The sequence below is a fragment of the Perognathus longimembris genome, chromosome 22 (genome assembly GCF_023159225.1).
Source record: "Perognathus longimembris pacificus isolate PPM17 chromosome 22, ASM2315922v1, whole genome shotgun sequence".
NCBI classification, from domain to species: domain Eukaryota; kingdom Metazoa; phylum Chordata; class Mammalia; order Rodentia; family Heteromyidae; genus Perognathus; species Perognathus longimembris.
The window spans coordinates 936,571-952,766 of record NC_063182.1 but is presented as its reverse complement, the minus strand read 5'-3'; the positions used below and the strand labels follow the sequence as shown (position 1 = coordinate 952,766).

Sequence of the window (16,196 nt, the reverse complement as noted above, 5' to 3'; positions counted from 1 at the left end):
GGCCAAGTTCAAGCCCTACAACCGACAGACTCGGGGACAGAGCTCAGGCCAAGTTCAAGCCCTACAACCAACAGACTTGGGGACAGCGCTCAGGCCTGAGTTCAAGCCCTACAAGTAACAGAGACTTGGGGATAGTGCTCAGGGCCTGAGTTCAAGCCCTACAACCAACAAGAAGAAAAAAAGATAAAAGCATGAGTCTTTTATTTTTAGTTTAACCACAACCTTCACTAAAACTCTTGTGTCAGTCACAGGCGCTGTTCCTGAGCTTTTTGTTCAAGTCTAGCAGTCTACCAACTGAGCCATAGCTCCACTTCTTTTTTTGGTGGTTAACTGAAGGATCTCACAGGCTTTCCTGAGGATGGATTTGAACCATAATCCTCAGATCACAGCCTGAGTGGTCAGGATTACAAGCACAAGCCCCCAGTATCTGCCTTATTTAAACAGATTTTAAAAGCTGACGTGTCCACCCCCAGTTAAGTTGGTAAGGGGCCATGGCCAGAGCCTACACCCAGGACTCCAGCTGGTGGGGTGTTTCAGTTTTCCTGACAGTAGACCTTTACCTGGCAGTAGAAAGGAGTGAAGTTCTGGCACACACCCACAATGTGGTAGAGCTTACACATTATGCCGAGTACTTTAGCTCAGACTCAAGACCACAGAAAGTGTGCAGCACTCTAAATACACTGAAACACCAGCTTCTGAATTGCAACACACGGCCTCGTATGCTTGTAGCTCTCCCGTCTCCAGCCTCGTATCCTTTCTCTACCTGGCCTGCCGTCCTCTAACCCAAGCCTGCAGCAAGCATCCGAGGAACCTGCAGAACCACTCGGTGTCCTCCTGTCCTTGGAGCTGGATGCAAGCTTCCGGAAAGCAACAACTTTCTTTTGCACTGCTGATGAAAATAGGACTTGGTGTGTATTTGTGGGGCAATCTTTATGTACTTTATGTACCGACGTGAACAACCTCCGAGACGTGCCCAGTGAAGCAAAGCGAGGCGCAGGGAGCGCGCTCCCCCGAGCTGCACAGACGGCGTGCCGGGAGCCTCGCACCCACGCGTGTTTATATATGGCTCGGGTCTGGAAGGCGCTTCTGCGTGGGCTACACTGAATCAACTGTTCCCACCCTGCTCCGGCTCTTTAAGAATCCATCCACTTTGAGAGCATCTCCACTCTCAAAACAAGGTCTTCCAGGCCCGCACTGCTTTAAATGACAGCTCAGACCTGACCACAGCCCCTAGCGCTCCCCTTCTCCCCACCGGGATCGGAAACAAGCCTGCTGCGGTCCTGAGTAAGACACTGGCCGCAGCCATCTTCTCGGGCTTGTCTGCCCCGGACCCCAAATCACAGCTAGAAGGAAACATGTTCCTGGCTTCCACCCACAAGAAACCACGGACACTGAAGCAGCTCACAGGAAGGCAATTTATTAACAGAAAATAACTCGAGGAGTCCAGTTCACAGACGGCGACCACGGCGACCTCCCTTCCTGCGGGTGCTGTCGGAGGGGATGGGGGTGACGTCCTCTGTGGGGGAGAAGGAAATGCCGTCACCGATACAGCTGGACAGGAAGCCACAGGCCACGCTGCCGGCAGACCCTGACGAGCCCCAACGTGCCACCCCAGTTCCCAACAGGTAAACGGAGAGCTGCCTTACCTAGCCCCCCGGCTTTGCCATGGGGTCTCAACTCAGCAGAAGGGAAGTGGGCTCTACGGGCGCGTGGGATGGCAGGCGCGGAAGGGCACACCACACTCCCCACACCCTCCCACCGGCTCTAGCGCAAGCGCCTTTCCACTGAGCAACGGCGGCGGTCTCCTTTACAGTAGGCAGGAGCCCGAAAAACAGCCTGGAAACATCTTTTTGTCCCAGCCAGATGGTTGGAACTTTACAGGCCAGCGTGTCAGGACACTGCATGGAGACCCTGTGACGTGGAGTCACTGCCCCTCCGCCCTCGTGCCTGGCTGTCTCTGGTGGTATCTTACTGACACCTGGCAGGCAGAGACCAAGGCCACCGCCCCAGATCAGAAACAGCACTATATGTCCAAGGCGGAGGGGAAGGAGTCACAGCACGGTCATAGAGCTATTCATGGAGGCCAAGTCTCATGGCACCTTTGCAGATCCCTTCAGTAACTAGACCAGGATGGAGCTAGACCTGGCGAGCACATCATTACAGCTAGAAGGGGCACTTACCAATCCTCCCAATCTTCATGCCCGAGCGAGCAAGGGCCCTGAGAGCTGACTGGGCCCCAGGACCAGGGGTCTTGGTCCTAGGAAAAAAAAGATTGTTACCTGAGTCAGTGGGAATTCTAAGACCCATGCCATCCTGTTCAATGATCTGGAAGCGTTCTGGAAAGCGCCACACTTACAGATCTTAGGCTTAGTGGGCTGCTATGGTTGTCTTTTTTTTTTTGCCAGTCCTGGGGCTTGAACTCAGGGCCTAAGCACTGTTCTTGGCTTCTGTTTGCTCAAGGCTAGCACTCTACCACTTGAGCCACAGTGCCACTTCCAGCCTTTTCTATATACGTGGTGCTGAGGAACCGAACCCAGGGCTTCATATATGGGAGGCAAATGCTTTACCATCAGGCCATATTCCCAGCCCTGCTGGCTGTCATTTTTTGTGCTGGTTCTGGGGCTTGAGCCTGGATGCTGTCCCTGAGCTGCCTCGCCTCCCAGGCTAGATTTCTCGAATTATCCACCAAAAAGCTGAAGTGAAGCTGTGGCTCAAATGCTAAAACACTAGCCTTAGAAAAAAATCTCAGGGATAATGGCCCAGGCCTGGTACAAAAAAATAAATAACCAACTCACGAGCCTGAGATCTGAGGCCCAAAGCCAGCCCGGCAAACAAATCTGAGACTCTCATCTCCAATTAACGACCCAAAAACCCAAATGGAAGTGTAACTCTGGTGGTAGGGCGGGGCCTTGAGTAGAGGCCAGGTTCAAGTTCCAGTACTGATCAGGCAGGACTCCCAGTAAGTAACTATTCTTATCCTTACCCCACAGCTCCACTTCTGGCCTTCCGGGTAACTTACTGGAGATCAGAGTCTCCTAGACTTTGCTGCTTGGCCTGGCCTGTCTCTGAACCACAATCTCCCGAGTAGCCTGGCTGTCTAGCACAGGCCCAACAGGCAGTGGAAGTTCGCACGTCCCTACAGAATCTCGCTCTAGGTCACATCAGAAGGCCCAGTCTCAAACTCAGGTGTCCAGGCATCCATACCCAGTGGCCTCACACCGCCCAGTTCCAGCCTTCTGTACCTGTTTCCACCAGTGGCCCGAAGTTTGATGTGGAGGGCAGTGATGCCCAACTCCTTGCACCTCTGGGCCACATCCTGAGCAGCCAACATGGCAGCGTATGGAGAGGATTCATCTCGATCCGCCTTCACCTTCATCCCACCAGTTACCCGGCAGATGGTTTCTCTGAGGACAAAGGCCGTCATTATTATCTGACCAGGATTCAGAGGGCTCAGTATATCCCAACAAGTAAAGAATGCCACTGGCCAGGTACAGCAGATGGCAATCAACCTGAGCCTACATCCCAATCCTGGAGAAAAGGCAGCTCAGCTCCTGTCCTCACAGGGCCCATAGCTTAATGCAGCCAGAGCCTGTATGCAGGGCCGAGGTACAATCCACTGCCCCAGCAGGGAGTACTAATTCAAGACAGTTGTACTGTGAGGCTGTAAGGACACAGAATGTGTCTTGCAACCCTTGGAAAAATCACACTATTTGTGGGCAAAACAAGCAAGCTTATTATTTCTCCTTTCAGGCTCCTGACAGCTGTTCATGCCTCTCCACCCAGTACTCACTTGCCAGAAAGGTCGGTGACATGGACAAAGGTGTCATTGAAGGATGCAAAGATGTGGCAGACACCAAACACATTCTCGCCTTCAGCCACCTGAGGTCCAAGGCTGATGACCTGTTCTTCCTTCTTTTCCTTCCCCTTGCGAGGTGCCATTTCTACACAGAAGAACCTCAGTGTTAACAAAGGTTACAGAACCCACTTTCCTTAACTATGTAAGAAAACCTTTGGGGCTAGACCCTGGCTTTGTCTTTGGAGCTAAAACATGGGCCAACAAACGTTTCTGTTTTAGTTACCAATATATACACTGAGAACGTTTTATTGGCCCAGGGTGACAGAGCAAGACAATTCAGCTGCAAAGCAGAGATCAGAATAAAGTTAAGGGCTCTCAGTCTACCCACCATACTTAACTGGCCTTTTATTGCCAGCCCTGGGGAGTGAACTCAGGGCCTGAGCACTGTCCCTGGCTTCTTTTTGCTCAAGGCTAGCACTCTACCTCTTGAGCCACAGGGCCACTTCTGGCTTTATTCTCTATATGTGGTGCTGAGGAATCGAACACTGGGCTTCATGTATACGAGGCGAGTACTTTACCACTAGGCCACATTTCCAGCCCATTTCTGGCCTTTTGGCCAGAGAAAAGCTCAGGCTGAATTCTCCAACTCTTAAGCTTACAATTCAACCCAGCCCTATCCAGTCTTTGTGTCCCACCTATAACCTCCCAAAGCCAATCTTTTTTTTTTTTTTTTTTTTGGCCAGTCCTGGGCCTTGGACTCAGGGCCTGAGCACTGTCCCTGGCTTCTTTTTGCTCAAGGCTAGCACTCTCCCACTTGAGCCACAATGCCCCTTCTGGCCGTTTTCTGTATATGTGGTGCTGGGGAATTGAACCCAGGGCCTCATGTATAGGAGGCAAGCACTCTTGCCACTAGGCCATATCCCCAGCCCCCAAAGCCAATCTTAACTCCAGCTCGAGTGGGTCTGTACCACAAGTGCAATCACAAGCACAGGAATTGGAAACATAAATACAAAGGCTGGAGAGCTTCCTGCCGGCAGCCTCAGACTCTTCTAAGACTTGAATATGTGAAGGGGGGAAAAAAGACACCAGAACTGAGGAAGGTCCCCATGAAACCAGACTGCACCCCGCAAACAAGGGCACCTCCTTAGTACCCTGCTCTGCTGAGTTAACCCACCTCACAACCACCCTATCCATATACTTCTGTCCCTAGAGCTCCCTGGCGCCTGCTTTACAAGGCCCACGCTTTTAGTGTCTGATCACAAGAATTCAACAGCGCAGGCCTTGGGGCATCAGTGTCACCGGTCCCTTAAGCCTAAGGAGCACAATGGGGGGGGGTAAGAATCGACCCATCCTGGCTGACACGGAGGGCTGGTTTAACACCCCGGGGCTGGTGCTACTACCCTTCCTACTTTCCAGACGCAGGAACGAAGTTGCGACCAGGCCTCAAACCACTCGGGAGCTGGGGGACAGACGGGAGAGCCCCCCGAGGACGCAGTGGGCGCCGAGGCCCGCGGGCAGGCCCTCACGCACTCGCTCCTCCTCCACGGGCTGCTCTACCCAACCCGGCCGCCTCCCAAGCCCCGGCGCCGGCCCGAGTCCCGCCGGGCCCGGATCCCGGCCGGCCGCGCGCCTCTCCCGCAGCGCCTCACTGGGCTGCGGCGGGAAGACCCCGGTCTCGCGCCTCCGACCCCCGAAAGCCCCCCCGGGCGCAGGATGCCGCTCGATTGCCCATCCCCGGGCCTCCTACCTGCGCGCGGCCGCTGCCAGACTCCGCCACCGGAAAGAGAGGGCGGGAAGAGGCGGGGCGACTGGGTCACTTCCGTGCCCCGGAAGTGCTTCTGAGGTCAACGGGCGAGGCCGGCTCCGGAGCACGCCTCCTCTATGGTTTCCAAAAAGACTGACTCGCCCTCGGGGAACGCGGCCTGCTTAAAGGAGAGCGAAAGAGGTAGGGATCCGGATCCGCTGCCGGCAGGCCTGCTGGTGCGACCGTAGGAAGCAGACCAGCCGCGGGCGAGGCGGGCCTCCGTTCCGAGACAGAGGTGGCCGAAGGTAGACGAGCGTCCGCGGCCCCGACCCGGGCCGGGCCGGGCCGCCCGGACGTCGCAGCGCCCCCCGTGGCGCGGAGGGGAATCACACCAGTACCACGGCGCCGGGCCGGGCCGGGCCGCCCGGACGTCGCAGCGCCCCCCGTGGCGCGGAGGGGAATCACACCAGTACCACGGCGCCGGGCCGGGCCGGGCCGCCCGGACGTCGCAGCGCCCCCCGTGGCGCGGAGGGGAATCACACCAGTACCGTGCTGGTCAAAGCAGGAGTGAATGGTTCCGTACTTACCTGCCAGGCTGCCCCAAGAAGTGCATCTGCATTTAACTCTCACGATATTACCGACCGGATTGTTGTTTTTATTTCCTTTGTACAGATAAAGGATGCTGTGTAAGACACAGTTGTGGCAGATTTGGGGTTCTGACCTGAGACCGTTATGCATTGAATAGCCATTCTGTATATTCCTCTATTAACAATGTTGCAGGACGTGGATCGAGAGAGTCTGGATAGAGCTACAACAAAGGCCAAGCCAGCAGAGCTTGGCAAACAGAAGATACGGTATAGAAACACCCAGGCAACCTTTGTAATGCAGTCTCCGTATTAGATGCATAAAAACTTGTAAACAGGGCTGGGGATAGGGCCTAGTGGCAAGAGAGCTTGCCTCCTATACATGAGGCCCTGGGTTCGATTCTCCAGCACCACATATACAGAAAACGGCCAGAAGTGGCGCTGTGGCTCAAGTGGCAGAGTGCTAGCCTTGAGCACAAAGAAGCCAGGGACAGTGCTCAGGCCCTGAGTCCAAGCCCAGGACTGGCAAAAAAAAGAAAAAGAAAAAGCCAGAAGTGGCGCTGTGGCTCAAGAGGTAGAGTGCTAGCCTTGAGCAAAAAGAAGCCAGGGACAGTGCTTAGGCCCTGAGTTCAAGCCCCCCCCCCATACACACTCAGTGATTATAAAGGTGATATACAGAGAGGTTATGGTTTCATAAGTCTGCAGGTAATGTGTACATTTTTTGTTATAGTTGTTGGTTATGTGGCTTGAACTTAGGGCTTGGGCACTGTCCCTGAAATTTTCTGCTCAAGGCTAGTAGTGCTCTACCACTTTGAAACACAGCTCCACTTCCATTTTTTTTTTTTTTTTTGGTGGTTTATTGAGGGTAAGAGTTTCACAGCTGGGTGTCAGTGGCTCATGCCTGTAATCTTAGCTACTCAGGAGGCTGAGATCTGAGGATCATAGGTTCAAAGCCAGCCTGGGAAAGAAAGTTCATGAGACTCTTATATTCAATAAACTACTTAGAAAAAGCTGGAAGTAGTGCTATCGCTCAAGTGGTAGACTACTAGCCTTGAGCACAAAGAGGCTCAGGGACAGTGCCCAGGCCTTGCGTTCAAGCTCCAGGACTGTCAAGAAAAGAGTTTCATGGACTTTCCTTCCTGGGTTGGCTTGCAATCACAATCCTCAGTCTCAGCCTCTCGAATAGCTAGGATCATAGGCATGAGCTGCAAGCACCTGGCTATGAGTACATTACTACTTCTTCTTCTTCTTCTTCTTCTTCTTCTTCTTCTTCTTCTTCTTCTTCTTCTTCTTCTTCTCTCTTCCCTCCTCCTCCTCCTCCTCCATGCTCTGATACCAACACACACACATACAGGCACTATTTAGAGGCCTGCAAAGGGTGTGACAGTTTCAGGGGACAGCCAGAACAAAGAGGAATGCATGAGAGAAAGATGGGGGACGGAGGAGATCCTGCTGCTGAGGTTCTGCAGCTCTGGGGGCAGTGGAAGGCCTTGAGGATTTGAGCAGGGATCTAAGCAGAGGCTGCAGAATGGCTGGCCAGGGCCCCACCAGCACTGGTGCCCAAGTCAGTGTCTGCCCAGATTGGGGGTGGGGGGAAGACAGAGGACAGTGGGACTAGAGACTGATCACGTGGTGGTTTCCATGAACAGAGATGGCAGCAGCCATAACCTGCCATTAGGTGGATACTCGCATGTCGGCTCTGACCAGGTGGGTCACGGCATAGGCCTTGAGAGAGCAGAACCCGGAAGCCCTGTGCTTCTGTTCCTGGAACCAGTTCAGTTCTTGCTTCATTTGCCCATTGCCCCCGCCCCCCCCCCCCAGCCTCCCCTTTGAGGGTAGAAGAGGCAGCTGTGGCCCAGAGGGAGGGAGGGAGTTCAACAGCAGCCCAGTTGGCCCTGCCTGGCAGTGAAGCTGTGGGGAAGTGGTGGCTGGGCGGGAGCCCCATCCGTGCCAGTGTGCGTGTGCATGTCCCAGTGTGGCCGCCGGGCCAGGACAGAGGAGCCGCAGGTGAGGGTCAGGCCAAGGGCATGCTCTAGGGAGAATGGCGAAGGGATCTGGAGATGGGCCCGCCTCCTCTGTCCATCTCCTGGCTGTCACTGCCCAGTTCTAATGCACACCATTGTGTTTCATCGAGCTCACGGAGCCCTAGGCCACGGCAGAACTAACCCAGGGCCTGCTGCCACAGAGCTCCTTGAGGAGGAACGTGGAGGAGAGCGGAGGGGCAGATGGGGTGTGGGGCAGAGGGGAGGGGGCCGGTGGAGGCTGGATGGCCCTGGCTTTGGGACCTCTCTGGGAGGTGCCCAGCCTCCAAGGAATAAGGGCATGCGGAATCCTGAGGATAGGTGTGGGAAGGGAATCCTTGGGTTTGGAAGGAGGTCTGCGGTGGTTGAGGGACAGTAGTGGTGGAGGTGAGCTCAAAGACTAGGGGATGGGCCCGACAGGCTGGGCAAGGCTTTCTGCCCCACACGGAGGGGTAGCCCTCAGCCCACAAAGGCTCTGATTCTAGGAAAGGCCGGGCGATCCAGCCACCAGGACTGCTGTTGGTGGGCTGTGGACCCCAAGGGCGGGAACCTACTTGCTCTTGCCCACGTGCCCACTAGGTGGCGCCTGACTCCGCAGAGTGTGCGCAGTGTCTGAGCTGGGAGGAAGGAAGGCAAGACATCTCGCTAGGATATGGTGGTGACAGCATACACTCTCCACCTCTGAGCCCTGACCACTCACTCTCATTTGAGAGTGAGAAACTGGAGCAGGCGGGGTCAGGGTGGTGACTGTTAGGCCAGATTTCCGGTCCCTAACAACCACCAAGGAGCCGATACCGATGCAAACGCATGAGGGTCTTTATTGCAGGCTCCAGCCTGGACTCCCAGCCGTCACCGACACAGCGGATCTGGATCGAGAGTCCCGACCCTCAGATAGGCAGGGTTTTTATTGTGATGACAACAGGGGCGGGGTATTTCCAACTTGGCAGATACTTGATTGGATGGCATTTAGCAAGCAAGTCTTGTCCTATTTCTATTGGCTCTCTACCCTTTCAGTCATCTATTTTGGCTTTGATATCGGGAACTGGCCTCGGTATCAGGAATTGACAACAGGTCACATAGCACTGATGCAGGGGGTAGAGCAAGTCACAAATGGGTTAAGCAAGCCGTTTTCAGAAGCAGAAGATGCGGTCAGGCTGACCTAGTACCAACTTTATTTTAACAATTGCAACCATGTTTCCCCATTACCACTAAGCAAACTTGAGCTGGCTAAAACAATCCAGTAATCAATCATAAGTAAACCAACCCAACAGTTACCATGGCATTTCTGCTACTATTGTGGTTATTTCTATAGTCTATGACTATGATCATTTTTTACTGTCCGTTACCATGGTTGTTACCCAGGTATAGAGGTGAACAAGTGCTTCCTACATTTTTAAATGTCAAGCTATAAGAAACTAGTCTCACGGGTGGGGGTGCAGCCCTCTATCATGGAGTCATCACCAGAGTTTAGAAGCTGTTACAATTTTAACACTAAAACTTATATTTAGTTACTCCAGTTTTCAGGTCAGCCCTAACAGTGACCAATGTCACTTGCAAGGTACAGAACGGAGCAACAGGGCACCTGGCTCACACCTACAATCTTAGTTACTCAAGAGGCTGGGATCTGAGGATCAAGGTTCAAAACCAGCTGTGGCAGGAAAGTCTGAGGTTCTGGGGCTTGAACTCGGGGCTTGAGCACTGTCCCTGGCTTCTTTTTGCTCACGGCTAGCACTCTGCCACTTGAGCCACAGCCCCACTTCTGTTTTTGTTTTTTTTTTCTACATATGTGGTGCTGAGGAATCGAACCCAGGACTTCGTGCATGCCAGGCAAGCACGCTACCATTAAGCTACATTCCCAGCCCTTAGTTTATTTTTTGCTGTGACTAAACCCAGGGCCTGGCATATGCCAGGCAAGAGTTCTGTCACTGAGCTACACTCCTTACCGCCCATATCCAGACTTGAGAGTGACTTTGGATACAGTTTGTGATGTGTTCAGATGAATTGAATCCAGTGCTGTGCTGAAGCTTGGCTCCAGGCACAGTCCTGATCAGGGAGTGGGTGATGGGGCCTTCTCCTCGGTGGGCCTGCCAGGAGGAGGTTCTGCGTAGGTAACAGGTGGGGTTGTCTGTGTGATGTCCTAGTAGGAAGAGGAGACCAGCAGTTGGAACCCCTGGGGCTCCTGGAAGCTGCTGGTGTGACCTCTGGGTCATGTTTAATGCAAGGGTCTGATGAGATCTCTTCAAGCAGCTCAGCTGCATTGCTGGAGGCCGCGAGGGCCCAGTCACTGTAGGTCTGCAGGGAGGAGAGTGGAGGAGTTGGACTTGCCCGCTGCCTTTGTCTGGCGAGATCCTCCATTCCCAGTGGCACCCCACCCCCCCCACCTCCGCCATCTGGCAGAACACAGACCCTGGGGTGGGGGTGGGTGGGGACAGCCTCAGGGATAGGGCTGTAATTTCAGCTGGGGGCGGAGCCTGAGTTTCAACCACCTGGTGTGGGGCTCCTCTTTCTGGCACCTAGGCTATCCTATCTTGGCTTCCAGCCCCACCTCTCAACGGTGCAGCTAGGGCCTGGAGGGAGAGGAGGAGGAGCACAGCTGGGCTCCGGGAGCACTCACCTGCTGGTTCCCACCTGGCAAGGCATGGAGTCAGGTGGCACAGGTCCCTGGGAGATGAGAAGAGCTACCAAGCTTAATTAGTGTTTGTGAGTTCTTGGAACCAGGAGCCCCCGCCTTCAACCAATCTTTCATCTTCAGAACCTCCCCACCAGCCTGGATGAAAGGGCCAGGTATGGATAGTAATTATTAGCTTCACTAATAGAGGAAAGAAAGGGGATTATCACCAGGCTCGGGGCCTTCTCACCTGTCCCTCTCCCCCCTCTCTCTTTGCTCTCTTCCTAGGGGGCCTCTTTCTCCTCTAGACCCGCCTGTTTCGGGGCCCCTCTGTTCTGTCAGCTGTCTGTATTGGGCTGTCCCAGGGGCCGGAAGTGCTCCTGTGCCACTCTGGGTTGCAGAGGTGGGGGGCAGGGGCTCCAGGAGTGGAAAGTGTATGGGTTAGGGTATCTGTCCATTCCTTCCTTCACCACCTCGCAGCTATTGAACACACATCAGGTACCAGGGAGAGCTCAGAATGGGCACACACAAGCTCTGCTCCCACAGGCCGACATCCTAGCAAGAAAGACGGACCCTAAACAATGAACTAATAGCCATGCCTAAGAATATTGGGGAACACATTCTTGGCAGGAAGAACAGCCCTTGCAAAAGTCCCGAGGAAGGGTGCTGGGAACATGGCTTAGCGGTTGAGTGCCTGCCTAGCAGGCACAAAGCCCTGGGTTCGATTCCTCAGTACCACATGTATAGAAAAAGCCAGAAGTGGGCTGGGGATATGGCCTAGTGGCAAGAGTGCCTGCCTCATATACATGAGGCCCTGGGTTCGATTCCCCAGCACCACATATACAGAAAACGGCCAGAAGTGGCGCTGTGGCTCAAGTGGCAGAGTGCTAGCCTTGAGCAAAAAGAAGCCAGGGACAGTGCTCAGGCCCTGAGTCCAAGCCCTAGGACTGGCCAAACCAAAGTCCTGCGGTGGGAGCTGGCAAGCATGAAGGTGTGAAGGGAGGTGAAGTGAGAGTGGGAGTGAGGAAGGAGGAGGAGGAGGAGGAGGAGGAGGAGATGGCAAAGCTTGGGGGACAGAGCTGGTGCCTTAAATATGCAATTTCTGTAATCCCACAGGTTCCTATGCTTGGCTCAATGTCCCGAAGGCCAGTTCCTCTTTTTTTCTTCTTTTTAAAGTAGCTTGTATCAGTCAGATAAGGGGACTTCCATTGCAACATTTCCCTACATATATACAATGTATCCAGATCAACCTCACCCTCTCTGCTACTCTCCCTGATCCACATCCCCTTTTTCTTTTTCCTCTTCCATTTTCGTCTTTTTGTTTGATGCCCACACAGGGGTTTGAACTCAGGACTTGGGTGCTTTCTCTTAGTTTTTTTTCCCCCCTCTAGTCCTGGGCACTGTCCCGGAGCTCTTCAGCTCTCTACTACTTGACCCGCAGTGCCATCCTGGTTTTCTGGAAGTTAATTGGAGATAAGAGTCTCACAGAATTTCCTACCCAGGCTGGATGCTCAGATCTCAGCCTCCCGAGTAGCTGGGATGACAAGCTTGAGCCACTGGCACCAGGCTCCCTGACGTCCTTCGCTCAAGGCCAGAGCTCTACCACTTTGAGCCACAGCTCCACTTTGGTTTTTCTGGTGGTTGATTGGAGGTCAGAATCTCATGGACTTTCCTGCCTGGGCAGCTACATAATCTGTAGACACATGCAGGAGTAAAATGTCAGCCTCTTGAGTAGCAAGGGTTACAGGTGTGAGCCACACATTTTAATCTGGATTCTGCATTTCACTCCTGCATGTGTCTACATGTAGATTATGTAGCTGGTCTGCTGAAGAAGCTAACAAAGGAAGTGGTGTCTGTGTGTAGAAATGGGAGCTCTCTTGTTTGATGGTCCGGGAAGGAATGAGTGAGTGGCTGAATGGTACTGTGTGTGTATATGTGTATATATGACTCTGTCAGAGGGTCCGCCTGGCCTAGACCAGGGGCTGCTGCTATGGGGAGCACGTCCACCCACACGTGGCCTCTAGGGTGGCCCTGTAGTGCTTGCTACTTTCCAGGGCCTCCTGCCTGCCTGCTGGGGTCCCAGGAAGGTGTGCGTGGGAAGGAAACCCTGCGTGAGCAGGTGGGTGGGCCAGGTTTGTCGTGGGGTTTGCTCCAGAGGCAGAGTCGCCCCTCCTCCACAGGTGGAGGTGGTTCTGTCTTGCCTAGGTATTGCCTGAGACTTTGGAGCCAGGCAGACTGAAGTTGCAAGTTGGTCTTTGACCCTCTGACTAATCTATATGACTAAGTAGACTTTGTGAAGGTGATTTGCTTTTCTGAATTTCACTTTCCTCATCTGGGAAATGGAGATCGCTGCTCCCAATGGCAAGAACTGGAGGAGGTGATGAGACCTCTTGGCAGAGCCAAAGCCTGGGAAGTATTTGTGACAGTACACATAGAAATAGCATGGTTTAAGCCAGGAGCTGGTAGCACATGCCTGCAATCCTGTCTACTCTGGAGGCTGAGATCTGAGGATCATGGTTCAAAGCCAGCCCAAGCAGGAAAGTCCATGAGACTCTTACCTCCATTGAGCCACCAGAAAACTGGAAGTGGCGCTGTGGTTCAAGTGGTAGAGTGCCAGCCTTGAGCTGAAGAGCTCAGGGACAGGGCCCAGCCCAGAGTTCAAGCCCCACAACCTACAAAAAAAAAGAAAAAAAGAAATAGCATGGCTTAATCCCTTGCTAGGATTAATACATGCATGTGTATGTATATATATATGTACTTATATATGTATGTAGTATGTATTTTTCGTGCCCATACCTATAATCCTCACTACTCAGGAGGCTGAGATCTGAGGATCAAGGTTTGAAGCCAGCCCAGGTAGGAAAGTCAGAGATTCTTACCTCCAATTAACTAACAAAAAAAAAATGTGGAAATAGCTTTGTGGATCAAGTGGTAGAGTGCTAGCCTTGAGCAAAAAAGCTCTGGGATAGCCCTAGGTCCTGCGTGCAAGTTCCAGGGCTGGCATGCGTGTAACACACACACACACACACACACACACGATTCGCAATAATAATAGTTGCTATTATTATCCCACAATCTCTAACCCTTTAGAGATTGCTGCTCTAGATGTGCAATCTCCAACAACTCATTCAGACCTCCTCAGCCTCGGTTTTCTCCTCAGCAGGACCGGGGTGAACCTTACCATCCCTGACCTGAGTGCTGAGGACAGTACTGCGTGACCACTGGGAAGATGGTTGTTTGGGTTTTTTTTTTTGGGGGGGGGGGTGTAATGGGAGTTGAACTCAGGACCTGGGCATTATTCCTTAGCATTTCTGCTCGAGGCTCCACTTGAGCCACATTTCTCCTTCTGGCTTTTTGTTGGTTAATTGGAGATAAGAGTCTCATGGACTTTCCTGCCTGGGCTGGCTTTGAACTGGGATTCTTAGGTCTCAGCCTTCTGAGGAGTGAGGATGACAGGCGTGAGCCACCAGCTCCTGTCTTTAACTGTCAAAATTCTCGGTATAAAGTTGTGTACATGTGAGTTGCTTGCACATTCCTGACCCCCCTCCGGGGCGGGGGGGGGGCGGAAACGACAGGCTTTCTCTGCATCTGCCCACACAGGGAGAAAATCCCCAACTCCTGCGAGCATGTAGAACTCAGTCCCTGGATTCCCTGCTCCAGGTTGTTGTCTTCATTCCGTAAAGTGTGCTGGGGTGGGTGGGTGGGTGGGGTGGTGAACCTCCAGCTCAAGGCCCACGGTTGGGCTGGAAGGAGGACAGTACAGAAGATGGGGGGTGGGGAAGGGAGGATGAGTCGAGGGGAACAGAGGAGCTGGAGCCAGAATTCCTGGTGCTTTGCTTCCTGCCTTGCGGGGCGGCCGGAAGCAGCCAGCCGGGAAGCTGCAGAGGATTGGGCTATGACAAGGGGCCCACTTCATCTCCTACACGTGCTTGCCAGAGATTGGCTCCCAGAAGCCACCCAGACTCCTCCTGCCCTAAGCAGCCCTGGCTGCAGAAGGGGTTCAGAGCCCTCACAGGCCCTCATCTGAGAAGCCCAGAGGAGAGGCTCAAAGAGCCCCTCGAGCCAGACGAGAACACAGAGTGTGAGATCTGGGGTCTAAAGACCTCTGTGCCTCAGCTTCCTCATCTGGAACATGTGGCTAACAGACTAACTTTCTCATAGTGTTGCTGAGAGAAACAAAGCCGGCTAGGCACTGGTTGCTCATGCCTGTAATCTTGGCTACTCAGGAGGCTGAGACCTGAGGCTTGAGGTTCGCAGCCAGCCCAGGCAGGAAAGTCCATGACTCTTCCGTAACCAACCACCACCCCCCCCAACACACACAGAGTTCTTAACAAAGCAGCCACAGTGCTTTAGGAAAGTTAATTATGACTATGTTTCTGTAAAGCTGAGGTTGCCCTGCAAATTGCGAGACTTTCACATCTCCTGGTACTAGTTCAAAGCCTACCTCTATTATGTTGCCCTGTTTTTAGCTACCAGTACTCATTCATTCACCGCTTCATTATGTACTTAAGATCTAGAACTCTACAGGGTGGCAGGTGGAGCCTGACAGCTCCTGGAGTGGCCCTGAGTAAGAACGAAAGGCTTTTTCACCATTTTTAGGCCTACGTGGACGTGCTTAGAGTCTCACTTCTGCGGACACTGGCACTGCACAGCTAACAGTGCAGGGAGCCGGGAGAAGCTGTGGACAGCGCGGCTGCTTGGGCTGCTCGCCCATCTCACACCAGTGGTTGCTCTTTTCCACATCTGGATTCCAGGTCTGCCTCCCTGCTGGACCCCCAGCTTGCTCCCCACCCCCTGCTTCCGCAGAGCGAGGTCCCTAGAGGCCCGAAGTTGAGCTGTTGTCTGTCGCCTTGTGTAGCAGGATCTCTGTCACTTCCTCCCAGTTCTCCTGACCTTGGGGCTTTCCTCAAAGGGGAAGCCCAGCCTGGAGCCAGCCTTGGAAAATGTGGCTGTGTTTGTCTCCACGGCTGCGGAGCATCAGATGCTGGAGCACAGAGTGGGAGGCGTGCTGCACCAATGACTCTGTGGACTAAGACAAGTCATGGCCTTTTTATGGGACTCAGTTTCTCACCCATGGTAAGGGGGACAGTGACAGAGATCTGATACTACACGGGCCCCTGTAGTCCTAGCTACTCAGGAGGCTGAGGGCTGAAGATTGCAGTTTCAAGCCAGCCTGGGCAGGAAAGTCCATGACTCTTATCTATATGTCTTTCTCTTGTGCTCTTGTGTGGCTGTGACAGCATCCAGACCAGATAGCGGAGCAGATGCAGACGCTGCCTGCTGCCAGCTGACCCCCCCTCCATCTAGCACGTGGCCCCAGCGCCTTGCACCCCCGGCTTCTACCAGAGCTCCTACTCTGAGGTCAAGCGGAGCCTGGGGCAAGACTCTGGGTTCTCACCAGGACGTTTGTGGGCTTGGCGTGAGCATGACTGCTTGTGTGGCC

General features: G+C 53.6%; 1 protein-coding gene across 2 annotated transcripts; it reads right to left on the bottom strand.

The window, feature by feature from the left end:
- Window positions 1–1,398: 1,398 nt before the first annotated feature.
- Window positions 1,399–5,690, bottom strand: Rps14 (ribosomal protein S14). 2 transcript variants are annotated; one of them, XM_048331151.1, is made up of 5 exons: window positions 5,544–5,690; window positions 3,791–3,941; window positions 3,243–3,404; window positions 2,181–2,257; window positions 1,399–1,516 (listed from the first exon to the last, which is right to left on the bottom strand). In XM_048331151.1, the coding sequence occupies exons 2-5, from the start codon at window positions 3,937–3,939 to the stop codon at window positions 1,449–1,451; spliced, it is 456 nt and encodes a 151-aa protein (XP_048187108.1). In that variant the 5' UTR covers window positions 3,940–3,941; window positions 5,544–5,690; the 3' UTR covers window positions 1,399–1,448. The 2 variants fall into 2 exon arrangements, with proteins under 2 accessions (XP_048187108.1, XP_048187109.1); XM_048331152.1 differs by lacking the exon at window positions 5,544–5,690 and having other exon boundaries at window positions 3,791–3,943.
- Between the last annotated feature and the right edge of the window lie 10,506 nt (window positions 5,691–16,196).